Source organism: Rana temporaria, chromosome 6 (genome assembly GCF_905171775.1).
Source record: "Rana temporaria chromosome 6, aRanTem1.1, whole genome shotgun sequence".
NCBI classification, from domain to species: Eukaryota; Metazoa; Chordata; class Amphibia; order Anura; family Ranidae; genus Rana; species Rana temporaria.
The window spans coordinates 196,001,299-196,017,668 of NC_053494.1; the positions used below are offsets into that span (position 1 = coordinate 196,001,299).

Here is a 16,370-nt window from a genome sequence, read left to right on the forward strand (position 1 = left end):
GCTGTCTGTGAAAGTATCCCAGTGCGCATGCTCCAAATTAACCCGCAAGAAGCCAATGCTTTCGACGTGAACGTAAATGACGCACAGCCCTATTTGCGAACGACTTACGCAAACGACGTAAAACGTGAAAAATTTTACGCTGTTCCGACGTCCATACTTAACATTGGTACGCCTCATCTACGCCTCATATAGCAGGGGTAACTTTATGCCAGGAAAAGCCTAGCGTAAACGGCGTATCTGTAATGCGACGGCCGGGCGTACGTTCGTGAATTGGCGTATCTAGCTGATTTACATATTTCTAGACGTAAATCAGCGTACACGCCCCTAGCGGCCAGCGTAAATATGCAGTTAAGATACGACGGCGTAGGAGACTTACGCTGGGCGTATCTTATACAAATTCTGGCGTATCTGATTCTTTGAATCAGGCGCCAAGATACGACGGCTCAGACTCGGAGATACGACGGCGTATCTGGAGATACAACGGCGTATCTGGAGATACGCCGTCGTATCTCCTACGTGAATCTGGGCCTGTATTGTCAAAAGTATTGGGACACCTGCCTTTACACGAACTTTAATGGCACCCCAGTTATAACCTGTAAAAAAATAAGCTGCGCAATAAATTGAAATACGTGACATATATCTCAACAAGCTCAAATGCTATTGAAATGAATCAATGGCATCCAAATAACCCAAAATAAAATAAAATGAATGCAATATACCTACCTGTACTTAGGTCTCCCAAAATACCAGATTGCCCGTCTACAAGTCATCCAGAATACAGCAGTGCGACTTATAACAGGAAAAAAAACATGGGAATCAATTTCCCCCTCCCTGAGGTCCCTCCATTGGCTACCCGTCAAGGACCGAATCACGTTCAAGGCCCTCTGCCTGATACACAAATGTGTACAAGGCATCGCCCCCCAATATCTATGTGAGAAAATAAAATACAACAACCCCAATCGCGTTCTCCGATCAGCTAACCAAAACCTACTACAAATCCCCAAGGCCCGCTACAAGAGAAAAGGAGAACAAAGTTTTGCAGTCCAAGGACCTCGACTGTGGAACTCATTACCAACTCATATCGGAACGGAAGAGAATCACCAGACCTTCAGAAAAAAACTCAAGACCCATCTTTTCTGAAGGCTAAATAGAAGGAAAATGGATGCCAAGCGCCTTGAGGCGATTCAGTTCACATTTGTAGCGCTATATAAGTTATTCACTTACTCACTAACTCAATATCAAAAATTATTCAAAAATGCACCCTGTGTCGAAAACTGCTGCACCAATCACTGCACTGATGCAAATGAATAGTCCAATGAAATACAAGTGTGTGTGGGTTGACAAGAGGAGAACCGCGGTTCTTTTGAAATGACAGTCAGTACACTTCGGCGGCAAGAGTTTCTTGCCAAGAATCTTGTCAGGGAAAACGACGGGTTTTTCCTTACGAGACTCTCTAACGTTTGTACTAAGCATAAAGGACAGAAAACTGGCTCTTAGCTTAGAAAGTTTGGAGACCCCTGATCTAAACCAAACCAACTCTACTAGCTGACCCTATGCCCACCTTAGTAATGTTCTCTTAGAATTGTTTAAAGGGCTGCTATAAAGAGCTACGGTTGTGAAAGATTTTGGGTTTACTTATATCAAGATTTAGGATACTAACTGACAGAGAAGTCTTGCTGAGTCATCTAGGCATTCATACTCTTGAAATGCACGAGACCCGAGTTGGCCTTATATGTAACTTTTCTAAAATGTACCTTCCTCCAGCATGTGTTTACAACACATGTCACCATAAATCTCCGGCTTAAGAACATCAAGGACCCACTTGAAGTTGCAAAACACAGTACTTAATGACTTTTTTTTATTGTAAATAAAACATTTGAAAATGTTGATAAAACTTGTATAGCATATTAAGTTATTGGCTATGACCAAAACAACATCTTGAAAACAGATAAGTTCTACAGTGTGTTCATATTGTACCAGGTAAATGTAGTGCTATTGTTGCTGAAAGGGATCTATTTTTTTTGCAGATGAAGGGGGTCTATTGTTACTGCGGAGGTTTTCTGTTGCTCCAGGGGATCATTTGTTGCTAGGGTGGGTCTTATGTTGCTGGGGGGTCAGTTGTTGCTGTGAGGGATCTACTATTGAGGGAGGGATCTGTGTTGCTGACTTCTGGAGGGTTTATTGATGCTGGCTACTGGGGAATCTATTGTTGCTGGTGGGGCATCTATTGTTGCTGGGGAAAGGTCTTATGTTTCAGGAAGTCAATCGTGCTGGTAGGGATTTACTGTTGAGGGAGGGGTCTAATGTTGCTGGCTGCTGAAGGGTCTATTGGTGCTGGCTGTTGGGGGTACATTTTTGCTGGGGTGGATTTATTTTCCCTGGGGTGTCCATTGTTGCTAGATCTATTTTACTGCTTTCATGATCATTAACAAATTCCAAACAAAATAGCACTAAAAAATGATACTTAGTTCTGTATTCTCTAAAATGGGTGGTACTGGGAGGTGGGTAAGGTGTAGGGCCAAGGAGCGGTGCACGGAGGTGGGTAGGGGCGGAGTCAAGGGGTGTCTCAGGAAGGGAGGGGTTCCTGCACCCATTCTCTAAAAAGAAAAGTCCTGGCCAGATGTGTGGGGATGCTGTTCACAGGAACCCCAGGTAGCTGTTGGTAAATGACCTAAAAGCGGAGGTTCACCCAAATAACATCTATATAAGACCAAATTATTTATACTTCTAACATGTACAGTAGGCACTTTTTTTTTTTAGGCTGTACATACCTTAATATCGCTATTTTCAATCCAGCTTCCGGGTACTCACTACCGTGGGAGTAGGCATTTCTATGCTGAGCCGCAATGTAATCTGGGAATTCGCCCAGATGATTGATGTCCTTCAGAAAAAGTTCCCCCGGCGGATAAGGCCCCCCCGTATTGCGTAGGCGCGTCACAAGAGTCACAGAGTTTCCTAAAGTAGCCGAACATGTAGAGCTGCGAGTCAGCTCTATACGGCGCCTGCGCAGTTAGCTCTACACGGCTCCTAGTCGGTGCGCAGGCGCCGTGTAGAGCTAACTCGCGGCTCTACATGTTCGGCTACTTTCGGAAACTCTGTCACTCTCGTGACGCGCCTAAGCAATTTTGGGGGGGGGCCTTATCCGCCGGGGGGAACTTTTTATGAAGGACATCAATCATCTGGGCGAACTCCCAGTTTACCTTTCGGCTCAGTATATAAACGCCTACTCCCGCAGGAGTGAGTACCCGGAAGCCGGATTGAAAATAGCGATAATAAGGTATGTACAGCCTAAAAAAATAAAAAAGTGCATACTGTAAATGTTAGAAGTATATAGATGTTATTTGGGTGAACCTCCGCTTTAAAAGCGAGTGCTTCAGGACCATTTTAAAAAACAACATATTATTTTGTGCTGAATTAATTTATGCGTTTATTCATTCATTTATTCATGCATTCATCCCTACTTTATTCAAAACTAAAAAGTTTGGGCTTTTGCAATACTTTAGCTGTTGACCTAGAGTTGATTTTTGATGTTTATACTTATAAAATGTTGCGTGTGTCTGCTTTGTTAGCTCTAATAATAACATTGACATTTCATATGTGGCATCTTTTGTTTCTAAGTCAAATTTCCCTGCCCACCGACAAGGCCTTTCCGCTGCCAGAACAACCGCGCGTGCCTAAGGACAGCGCAGATTTGCAATGAACTGGATGAGTGCGGCGATAACTCTGATGAGGTTCACTGTGGTACGTAGAATTTACCCTACGCGGCTCTGAGACTAAATTACCGTAATCTGAGAGGAACCTTCAGTGAAAAACATAATTGACCTTAATTGAAGTCTTAATTGAAAGTTTATGTGTGCCATAAATTAGGTTCTGAAACAATTATATTTGAAACGCATGGAGAACTTTTCTGCTTCTTGGTCAGTGGCTGTACATGCTGGCTGGATTCTAATGAGCACGCAAGGCTAATTGTGATTTATTTTGTTTTGCGTAAAATATGGTAGGTATGAAGCAGAAAGTGAAACCTTGCAAGAAGGATGAGTTTACCTGTGGTAACAGAAAGTGCATCGCATCCGAGCTGCAGTGCGACCAGTTTGATGACTGTGGAGATGGAAGCGACGAGCGAGGCTGCAAAGCAGGTACATTTCCTGGTATTATCATTGCTCTTATAAACCTTGTCTTCTAGAAATCTGAACAGCAGGTCATTAGTGAAACTCCACTACTGTCAAAGGCCAGTTATTTATTTTGCAAAGATTTTAGCAATCAAAATAGCAGAATACTACCTTTCTATTTTCTTAATTGATTGCTCTTACAAAAAACAAAGACCTGCAAGACAAAGGCACAATGAGCTATACTAGCTCATTATGTAATACACACCTGGGATCGAAGCCCCCGCTATGGTGCCTCACAGAGCACCGGCCGGCAACATCTCTCCCAGAGTTACTTCCGGGTATCGCGGCTCCGCCGCTGTGATTGGCCGGAGCCATGATGACGTCACTCCCGCGCATGCACGCTGGAGCCACCGGTAACGGCACACTCATTAAACGGCATGTATGTGCCATTGCTTCAGTGTGCCTGTGCCGATTACGCCGGCACATGCAGTTACAGGGGATATCTCCTAAACCATGTAGGTTTAGGAGATATCCATGGTAGCTACAGGTTAGCCTAATTATAGGCTTATCTGTAGCAAGAAGAAGATTGTAAGAGTTTACAACCACTTTAAGCAAATTACTAAATGATAAGGGTCTCCTACAGTATACTCACTAAGTCAATCACAGTGTTGTAAAAGGAGAAAACTTGCAATGACGGTTAATCTTCCAGGTGTGCAGCACTCTTGGTAAACTATATGGCCAAAGGTGTGGACACCTGACCACCACACCTACATGAGCTTGTTGGACCTCCCATTCCAAAGCCATGGGCATTATTATGGTATCGGTCCCCATAATAAATGTGGACACCTGACCATCACACCTACATGAACTTGATGGAAATCTCATTCCAAAGCTGTGGACATTATTATGGGGTTGGTCCCCATAATAAATGTGGACTCCTGACCATGACATCTACATGAGCTTGTTGAACATCCCATACCAAAGGCATGGATGTTATTATGTAAAAAAAAAAAAGCCTCCACTCTTCTGTGACGACTTTCCAAATTATTGGGGTGGGTGGTTGTGGTCATATGTGCCATTCAGCCAGAACAGTAATTGTATGGTCGGGTACAGGCATACCCCACTTTTAAGTACCCAATAGGGTTTATTTACTAAAGCTGGAAAGTGCAAAAACAGGCTCACTTCTGCATAGAAACCAATGAGCTTCCAGGTTTTATTACCAAAGCTTAATTGAAGCTGGGGTTGGAAGCTCATTGGTTTATATGCAGACGTGAGACTGATTTTGCACTTTTAAGCTGTAGTAAATAAACATTGTGTCCATTGTGTACTTAACCCCCCTGGCGGTATTCCTGAATCTGGCTCGGAGTGGAATTTCAGGACCTAAAATCTGAATTAATCATACCGCCAGGGATGTTAAAAGTGGCTTATGCATGTATAGAGGTTGGGTGGGAAATGCTGGCTTGCAATCCTACAGTGTGTATCTCAAAGGTGTTTCATAGGATTGAGGTCAGGGCTGCAGGCTACTCAAATTCCTCCACTTCAAACTCATTAAACCATGTCTTTAAGAACCTGGCTATGTACACAATGGAAGAGGGCTCACCCCTAAGGCCTCGTACACACGATAGGTTAAACAGAGGATAACGGTCTGATGGACCATTTTCATCGGTCAAAACCGATCGTGTGTGGGCCCCATAGGTTATTTAACCATCGGTTAAAAAAAAGCCAACTTGCTTTAAATTTAACCGATGGATTCCTAACCGATGAAAAAAAAAACGATCATTAGTAGGCACAACCATCGGTTAAAAATCCACGCATGCTCAGAATCAAGTCGACGCATGCTTGGAAGCATTGAACTTCGTTTTTTTCAGCGCGTCGTGTTTTACGTCACCGCGTTCTGACACGATCGTTTTTTTAACCGATGGTGTGTAGGCGCGACGGACCATCAGTCAGCTTCATCGGTTAACTGATGAAAATGGTCCATCGGTCTGTTCTCATCGGATGGACTGATCGTGTGTACGCGGCATAACTGTTGCCATAGGGTTGGAAGTGCACAACTGTTTAAATTTTTTTTTTTTTTTTATGCTGTAGCATTAAACACACAAACTCAATCATTTGAGTTACTTACTTTGGCCATATGGCAGTGAAGACCCAGTATCCAAAAACGTTTGACTATATAGTGTAAGTTTGCCATCAAAAATGAAAAACCGATCATAGTAAAACCAAGGACAGTGTTGAGGATATCGGACATTTCAACCAAATGTATTGTAAAGACTATTTTAAGGTTATCACAAAGGCAGGAAATTGGGTTTCTGATAGTGCCCCATGCATAAATTGTGCAGAAAAATGTATGTAACAAATATAAAAAACATAAACACATTTATATTGAGATTTTGCCCCTTTTTGTCTTTTTCGAACTGCCGATAATACCAATAAAATATGTAGACAATGGGGGAGATTTACAAAAGCTGGTGCACACAGAATCTGGTGCCGTTCTACATGGTAGTCATCAGCTTCTAACTTTAGCTTGTTCAATTAAACATCCTATGCATTAAGGTGAAAAAACATCCAATACTTACAGGCCCCCCCCCCCCGTTTACTTACCTGAGACCTCGAAAGTCCTGCATCGAGAACACGCTCATCCTGGGCTTCTCGGCTCTTCATTGGATAGATTGATAGCAGTGCAGCCATTGGCTTGCGCTGCTGTCAATCAACTCCAATGACGAGAGGGCCGGGGGGCGGGGCCCTAGTCCTGTAGTTGGCGGCTAGTGACGGCAAATACAGGACTCGGGAGCACGCCCGCAAGGTAACCCCCGTGGGAATGCGCTTCCCAGGGGGGTTAGCTGATGCGGGGAGGAGCCAAGATAGCCGCAGAGGGACCCCAAAACGAGCTGCACAGCGGAGGCAAGTATGACATGTTTGTTATTTTATTTTTTTAAATCGAACCTATAGTACCCCTTTAAGTGTTGACAATAAAACCCAGAAGCTGATTGGTTACTATGCACAGCTGCACCAGATTCTGTGTGCACCAGTTTTAGTAAATCTTCCCCAGTGTGACAATTCTTCCATGTTAGCATAAGTTCCCGCTCTCTGCAGGAGGTTTGGAGGAGATGCCTCTGGTCTGTGGTTTTACCCAGCCCACCCTTTGATAATGCATCAGGCCAATCTGTCCATTAAACATAACAGTTATAGGTGAGCATGCCTCAATAGCAACTGAGGCTTATAGCTGTATGTACATTTTTCATGTTTCCTTATCTTTTCATATCTGGAATATCAAAGATTTATATATAAGAAAGTTTTCGTAAAATGTCACACTTTGTTTTTTTTTCTTTTCTTTTTCTTGTTTTTTTTCTGAAGATGGAAACATTTTCATTTTTTTATTTCTAGAAAGGTAAAAATGTACAGCGCAAATCATAATTCAACAGGTGAACTTTGGAAAAGGTTAATGGAAGGTAAACTGATTGCTGTGAACTGCGCTTTAGTATGGTGCAAGACTGACACTAAAAATAGACTGAAGATAGAACGATCAGAAAGAAAACATATTAGAGAGCTCAAGAGATGTCTTCTCTTCATCCTCTGAACAAAAAAAAATATTAAACACGTCTTTGTATTTAATGGGAAAATAATATTATAAACTAGCGCTATAGCTATACATAGTCTGATATTCTATTAGCTAGATTTAGAAAGAGTTAAGCCGGCGTATCAGTAGATACGCCGTCGTAACTCTGAATCTAAGCCGTCGTATCTTTAAGTGTATTCTCAAAATGAGATGCACTTAAATGTAGCTAAGATACGACAGCCTGCGCTCATATAGTTGTCTAGTTCCGCCGGCCGCTAGGGGCGTGAACGCTGATTTACGCCTAGAATGCGTAAATCAGCGAGATACGCCTATTCACGAATTTACGCTTGCCCGTCGCAGTAAATATACGCCATTTACGTAAGGCGTTTTCAGGCGTAAAGTTATTCCACCAAAAAGCTGGCCTAGCCAATATTAAGTATGAACGTCGTTCCCGCGTAGAATTTTGAAAATTTTACGTCGTATGCGTAAGTCGTCCGTGAATGGGACTGGACGTAATTTACGTTCACGTTGAAACCAATAAGTCCTTGCGGCGTACTTTGGAGCAATGCACACTGGGATATGTCCACAGACGGCGCATGCGCCGTTCATTAAAAACGTCAATCACGTCGGGTCACGATTCATTAACATAAAACACGCCCCCCTGTTCCTCATTTGAATTAGGCGCGCTTACCCCGGCCCATTTACGCGACACCGACTTAGGAGGCAAGTGCTTTGTGAATACAGCACTTGCCTCTCTGACTTACGGCGGCGTAGGGTAAATACGATACGCTACGCCGGCTGAAACATACGCCACCATACGTGAATCCAGCTATATATCTATAAGGCTAACAATAAATTGCAACAGTCCTTATGCAAATTCTTTGATTTACAATATGAAAAAAATAAATTGTATCTGAGTTACAGCAGGTACAATATGGAGCAGCAAAAGCAGGTAAAATCACATTCAGATGAAGTACAAAATAGTTTTCACACCATTACATTTGTGATAACAGTAGAAAGAAAGGGCGATGACTTTACAGTCTTCATGTTGTTCAATGAGAAAAACAATGGGGTTGATTTACTAAAGGCAAAAAGACTGTCAAGTGCAGTTGCGCCAAAGCTTAGTATATGAGCACTTTGGCGCAACCGCACTTGCTAGTCACTTTGCAAAAAATACCCAATTACATTCAAGGAAAAAAAAAAAAACAGCATCTTTGCTTGCACATGTGCACTCCGTATTTTCCTTTAGTAAATCAACCCCCTTGTATTCATAAAAAAGTGAGTAAACCTCGGGCTGCATAACTTTCATTTTCCATATAAGATATGCATACTAATATTGGGCCAAGCTGGCCCGCTATCAGTATGGGAAAAAAACGAACATTCCTGGAATTCAGCTTTAAAGGGTCAATTCCTCCTTTTGAGTAAACTCTAGTTCTCTATACTTAATAACTGCCAGCATCTTAAAACATGAAATGTAAAAATTATTCCCTGCAGTGGGACTGCTCCCACACTGCAAGAACTACTTGCTCATTTAGGTCTAGGAGACATAGAAAATAAAATCTACTTACCCAAACCTCCGGGCCACTAGACCAGTCCCAGCAGTGTCCTCTCCCCCATGGTCCAACAGGCTAAGGTCTTGACATCATCAAAAACAGTGTAAGGTCCAAAACTCTAAATTGGGCATGATGGCTCAGAGGGACTGTCCCCTGCTGGAGCATGGGGGAGCACCATCTGCTGGGGAATAGGAGGGTCAAGTAAGTTATAACACTTTTACTCTACCCTAGATTAACCACTTCCCATCCCGTCTATAGTCATATGACTTCTACAGATAGGGGGCGAGCGCACACTGGCCATGTCACTGAGGAGCCGATGCACGTCCCTGGCAGCCACGATGTCTGTCGAGTAGCTGCTATTGCTCATGACAGAGCAGGAATGGGGATCTGTGTGTGTAAACACACAGATCCATGTCCTGTCAGGGGAGAGTAGACCGATCTTGTGTTCCTAATGTATAGGAAAGCCGATCAGCCTCCTCCCCCAGTCAGTCCCACCCCCCCCCCACAGTTAGAAAACACAGTGATGGAACAGTGATGGAACACATTTAACCCCTTGATCGCCCCCCAGTGTTAACCCCTTCCCTGCAAGTGACATTTACACAGTAATCAGTGCATTTTTATAGCTCTGATCGCTGTATAAATGTCAATGGTTTAAAAAAAGTGTCAAAAGTGTCTGATCTGTCCGCCGCAATGTCGCAGTCATGATAAAAATCACAGATCGCCACCATTAAAAAAAATAGTTTTGAAAAATGCCTTAAATTAATAACCTATTATGTAGGCGCTATACCTTTTGCTCAAACAAATCAATATACGCTTATTGCGATATTTTTTACCAAAAATATGTAGAAGAATACATATCGGCCTAAACTGAGGAAAATATTATTATTATTTTTTTTTGGGGGATATTTATTATAGCAAAAAGTAAAAAATAATGGGCCAGATTCAGGTACATTGGCGTTTTTTTGTGCCGGCGTAGCGCATCTTATATATGCTACGCCGACGTAACATTGAGAGGCAAGCTGAGTATTCACAAAGCACTTTCTCCCATATTTACGCCAGCGTAACGTAAATAGGTCGGCGTAAGCCCGCCTAATTCAAAGTAGGCAGGTAGTGGGCGTGTTGTATTAAAATTAATCGTGACCCCATGTAAATGCATGGCCGTACGAACAGGGCATGCGCGCGCATGCTCAGAATCACGTCGCATATACTCCCTAAGATACGACGGCTCAATGTGTATGACTTGAACGTAACTTACGCCCAGCCCCATTCACGTACGACTTACGTAAACGACGTAAAATACGACGGCTGTTCCGACGTTTCCGACGTCCATACCTTAACATGACTTACCCCTGCTTTATGAAGCCTCGTACACACGACCGAGGAACTCGACGGGCGAAACACATCGTTTTCCTCGTCGAGTTCCTTGTTAGGCTGTCGAGGAACTCGACAAGGAAAGTTTTTCCATTCCCGTCGAGGAAATAGAGAACTTTCTCTCTTTTTGGCTCGTCGAGTTTCTCGTCAGTTCCCTAGACGAAAATGTACACACAACCGGTTTCCTCGGCAAAAAAATATCTCCCAGCAATTTTCTTGATGGTTTTTGCCGAGAAACTCGGTCATGTGTACGAGGTCTGAGGGGTAAACTTACGCCAGATGGAATATTCGACGCATAAATCAATGGAAGCGCCCCTAGCGGCCAGCGTAAATATGCACCCAAGATACGACAGCGTAGGAGACTTATGTCGGTCATAGGAAGACAAAATTCAGGCGTATCTTGTACTGTGAATTAGGCGCATAGATACAACGGCGCATCCTAGAACTTACGCGGTGTATCAACAGATACGTTGGCGTAAGTGCTTTCTGAATTCGGGCCAATGTGTTTTTTTTTTCTACAAAATTGCCGGCCTTTTTCTTTTATAGCGCAAAAAATAAAAAGCGCAGAGGTGATCAAATACCAACAAAAGAAAGCTCTATTTGTGGGAAAAGGGAGGTCAATTTTGTTTGGGTACCATGTCGCAGTTGTCGGTTAAAGCGACGCAGTGCCTTATCGCAAAAATTAACCAGGGCAGGAAGGGGGTCAATTCTTACGGCGCTGAAGGGGTTAAACAAGCGATGAGATTTTCAAATTTCTTAGAACTGGGCTTTAAATGTATGCTAACAATTTTGCGTGGGCAACAAAAAAAAAAATTCTAAAATATTTGCTGACCTGAAGAATCCAGTGCTGCTGGCTCCTCAATCAAATAGTGACAATTGGTCATATGATCTCAGCTGATTGAACATGATGAATAACATTCATGATGAGCCAGCCAAGCAACATCATTCCCAAGCACCTTTTCAGACATCATGACGGTGGTTTATCTTTCTCTGCCCAACATTTATTGGTGACATGCACATGTAATGAAACATTTGACGTTTGGACCAGTTTATTGTGACGTCTGATCACAATGGTTCATTGATTTTGCACACTAGTCTTTGTATAATTCCAATGGCTGGAAGTATATTATTTTGTATTTTACATCCACCATCCCCAGACCTTGTCCCACTGGTCCTCAGCACGTCCCCCTCTGGTCATAGAGCTTCCTCCTTTGTAGGATAGCTTCATGTTTTTTTCTGCTTGAAGAATTTTATTTTTTAGGTAAAATAGATGCAAAAGCCACTATAAAGAGAATAACTGGCACAGAAACTGAGTATAGCTATATTCTGCCCACAAGGGAAAATCTTCTGTGATATGTAGATCAAACACAAACTGCACACCAGGTGGATGGACCAGATAACAGACTTGACTACAAGATAACAGATTTAATCATTGCCCACATTTGGCCAAAATCTGTAATCAGATTGAAGTTCAAGTTGATTGTCAACTGCAACGGCTTTCTGGCATCTTCCTGCGGCTAAGTCTACCAGGCCCAGTCACCTCTCAGTGCCAAGTCTCCTTTGTAAAATTAAGAGGCCATGGAGAGGCATTTGTTCCTTGGACAACATAATCCTGGCAGGCTTGCTTGTATAAAATAGTTAAAGAGGACCTGTCATAACACACTGAAAAGACTGGCACTGTCACTGCTTTCAGAGTAAAGTCTAATTCAACAATGACAATATTATCATAGATGTGCAAAGCTGGTAGAGACATCCCCAAAGATACTTCCAGCTGTAATTGCAGTAAAAGGTGGTTCTACAAAGTATACGAAAAATAAAGCTGCGCTCTAGAGGTTCCCAACAAGTAGATTGGGAAAAATTATTATTATATTATTAATATAGAGTGACTTATAAAAACTAATAAGTTAGTCACCATGAATATCATTCACACAGTGACATATTGACGTAAATTGAACAATATATGTGAAAAAGTGAGTGGTAAATTAAATATAATAAACCATATGTGTGAAAACCGTAAATGATAAGTTGAGTGGAGAGATAGCAGTACCCAAATCACCGGATATAATCAAAGTGATCCGATATCACCAAAAATGTTAATAGTGTACCTCCACCATACAAAATATGAGCTTACCAGAAGCAAGCTATATTGAACCTGCAGCTATAACCCAGACAGGGTCCTGTATCCAGAAGATATCAGCAACACATCAGTTGTTCCAGGTAAGTGGACCACAGCAAGCCAACAGGTGGATGTTCCTGAATGTTTCAAGACTCAGACAGATCGGTGAATCACCCAAAAGTAAAAAGGAGCTCACATAGTGTAAAACCATTACAGGTTGTAATTTACTAAAAAAGACATCATCAGTGTGTGACGAAACGTGCGTCAGGAGGTTGGACGTACTGATGTCATCACGCTACCTTTGATTTGTGGATGGGTGCGCCTGTTTGCCTCCCGACTTTTTTCTTTTGATTCTGTGATGTTTTATAACGTGTAAGTGCAATCTATTTTAATAAATTACCACCTGTAATGGTTTTACACTATGTGAGCTCCTTTTTACTTTTGGGTGATTCACCGATCTGTCTGAGTCTTGAAACACTTGGGACTGACTGGGGGAGGTGACCGATGGTTGTTCCTATGTACAAGGGACACACCATCGGTCTCCTCTCCCTGACAGGACGTGGATCTGTGTGTTTATACACACAGATCCACGGTCCTGCTCAGTTACTGGGCAATATCGGGGTGCCCGGCGGCCTTTTAAAGCGGTGGTTCACCCTAAAATCCACTTTCTGTCACTAGATCCAGCATACTGCTGACATCTGCAGTATGCTGTTTTTTTTTTTTTTTTTTTGTACTTATCGTTTTATCCGTATGTCTGCTCTGGCTCCGAGCGGCGTATCCTTCCGGGTATAGGCGTTCCTAAGTTAAGCGCAGTTGATTGACGGGCTTGGATAGCGCGTCACACCTTCCGGAAATAGCCGACGTGACTCTCGGCAATTAACTTATAAAAGACAAATGTCATAAATAGACTTAGTCATGAAAGGGATAGAGATGATATATACAGTATATATAGAAAAATTATGCAAACATACAAAAACCTGTGCAGTTACGTACTGTTAGCTAGATTCAGAAAGTTTTACGCCGGCGTATCAGTAGATACGCCAACGTAACTCTGAATCTGCGCCGTCGTAAGTTTAAGTGTATTCTCAAACTGAGATACACTTAAACCTAGCTAAGATACGTCAGCCTGCGCTGTCGTATCTTAGGGTGCGATATTTAGGCTGGCCGCTAGGTGGCGCTTCCGTTGAGTTCGGCATAGAATATGTAGATGCATAGATACTCCGATTCACAAACGTACGTGCGCCCGTCGCAGTAAAGATACGCCGTTTACGTAAGGCGTTTTCCGGCGTAAAGTTATTCCATCAAATAGCTGGCCTAGTCAATGTTAAGTATGGCCGTCGTTCCCGTGTCGAAATTTGAAAATTTTACGTCGTTTGCGTAAGTCGTCCGTGAATAGGGCTGGACGTAATTTACGTTCACGTCAAAACCAATACGTCCTTGCGGCGTACTTTGGAGCAATGCACACTGGGATATGTACACGGACGGCGCATGCGCCGTTCGTAAAAAACATCAATCACATCGGGTCACCCCCCATTAACATAAAACACGTCCCCTCATCCTCATTTGAATTAGGCGCCCTTACGCCGGCCCCATTTACGCTACGCCGCTGTAAGTTAGGAGGCAAGTACTTTGTGAATACAGTACTTGCCTCTCTGACTTAAGGCGGCGTAGCGTAAATACGATACGCTACGCCGCCTTAAAGATGCGGCACCCTACTTGAATCTGGCTATGTATGTGCAAAAGTTGCAATTTCATAGCACAAATCACATTTTTCAGATTTAAAGGCTCGTCAACCACAAGTCTGAATGAGTGAGTGAGTGAGAAACTTGTAGCGCTACATATGCGAACTGAATCGCTTAAAGGCGCTTGGCATCCATTTCCTACTATTTTTTGCCTTCAGAATAGATGGGTTTTGAGTTTTTTTTCTGAGGGCCGTTCGGATGCTGGTTGGTAAAGCGTTCCATAGTCGAGGTCCTTGGACTGCAAATCTTCGTTCTCCTTTGGACTTGTAACGGGCCTTGGGTATTTGGAGTAGATTTTGCTTGGTAGATCAGAGGACGCGATTTGGGTTGTGACATTTGAATTTTTTGCATAGATATTGGGGTGCACTGTTTTGTATACATTTGTGCGTCAGGCAGAGTGCCTTAAACGTGATTCGATCTTTTACGGGCAACCAGTGAAGGGACCTAAGGGAGGGCGAGATTGATTCCCATGTTTTTTTACCTGTTACAAGTCGTGCCGCCCTATTCTGGATGATTTGTAGATGCGCAATTTGGTACTTTGGGAGTCCGAGGTAAAGGGCGTTTGCGTAGTCGAGTCTGGAGTTGATTATCGTTCCCACCACGACTGCTATGTCTCCTTTTGGGATGAAGGGAATGAGTCTGCGTAGTAGACGCAGCAGATGGTGGGATCCGCTGACTACTGATCCTATTTGTGCATCCATTGTCATGTCGGAGTCAAAAGTCACTCCAAGACTTTTGACTTTGGTGCTAGGGGTGATGGTTTTTCCCAAAATGGGCGGGGGCGTCCATGTTGTCGTAGCGAGTCTTTTTCGGTTGGCGTGGAACAGAAGAAGTTCTGTTTTTGATCCATTGAGTTTAAGGTAACTCTCCGTCATCCAGTTTGCTATCAGAGTAAGGCATTTCTCTAGTCCGAGATAATGATCCTTTAATGAGCCCTAAGTGTTCTGGGTCTCCTCCCAGCTAGACAGAGTCCTAATATAGACTACACAAAAACCACTCTGGGCTCAGTGAGTGACTCAGAAACAGTCAGTACAATGTTATGGAGTGAAGTCACAGGGATAATGCAGAATAAGATATTTCATTTTAAAAACTACATTAGAAAAAAAGACATCTGCAGTCGGATTGGTTGCTGCGGACAGCCCAGACACTTTTCTTTCCCCTGGCTTTAATATATCAGCTCAAATGAGTAACTTTTATTCTTCCAGCTGGAATGGAGAATTTCAAGATATGAAGCATATTTCATTTTATCCGCTATAAGGAATGCGTGTCCCCACTGCAGTGACATATATTCTGCCCGGTCTGCTCTCTGATAAATAGTCCATTCTGACATTTTTGCCTTGTGCAGAAAAGTTTTGCATCTACAATGGGAAATATGGCAAGGCTGGTCCACAAGGAGCATTTGACATATTACAGCGATAAAGGAGCACCTTATATATTATTTTTACAATTTCACAATTTACTGTGTAATACTAAGATTCCCAGAGCATCGTGTGTGATATTTTGGAAATTCTTGAAACCTTCAAGCTGCACAGCTAAATGTTTGAGAAGCTGCAGTTGTTGTTTTTTTTAAAACATTAAACTCTAGATTCAAGGGTACCTGTCAGAGGAAGAATATGGGAGAAACTGACTTGGTTATTGAAGGTGCAGATTCTGAGGTGTCATCAGTGTAACTTCACCACTAATGCCCCATACACAAGACTGGGTTTTCCATCTGAATAAACTCTGATTGTTTTTTCAGGCGGAATTCCGTTCAAGCTGTCTTACACACACACTATCACACCAAATTCCGACCGTCAAAAAAAAGCGGTGACATACAACACTACGACGAGCCTAGAAAAAATATGTTCAATGCCTCCGAGCATGCGTCAAATTGTTTCCGAGAATGCGTATTTTTTTCTCTGTCGGAGTCCCATACAGACGGAA

The 16,370-nt window shown here is 42.8% G+C and overlaps 1 protein-coding gene across 1 annotated transcript in view; it reads left to right on the top strand.

Moving 5' to 3' along the window:
• LRP1B (LDL receptor related protein 1B) overlaps positions 1 to 16,370 on the top strand; it is a 1,757,966-nt gene that overhangs the window by 1,623,400 nt on the left and 118,196 nt on the right. The window contains exons 73-74 of the mRNA XM_040358043.1: positions 3,619 to 3,741; positions 4,002 to 4,136. Coding sequence (XP_040213977.1) covers positions 3,619 to 3,741; positions 4,002 to 4,136 — 258 coding nt within the window. The remainder of the gene's footprint in view (positions 1 to 3,618; positions 3,742 to 4,001; positions 4,137 to 16,370) is intronic.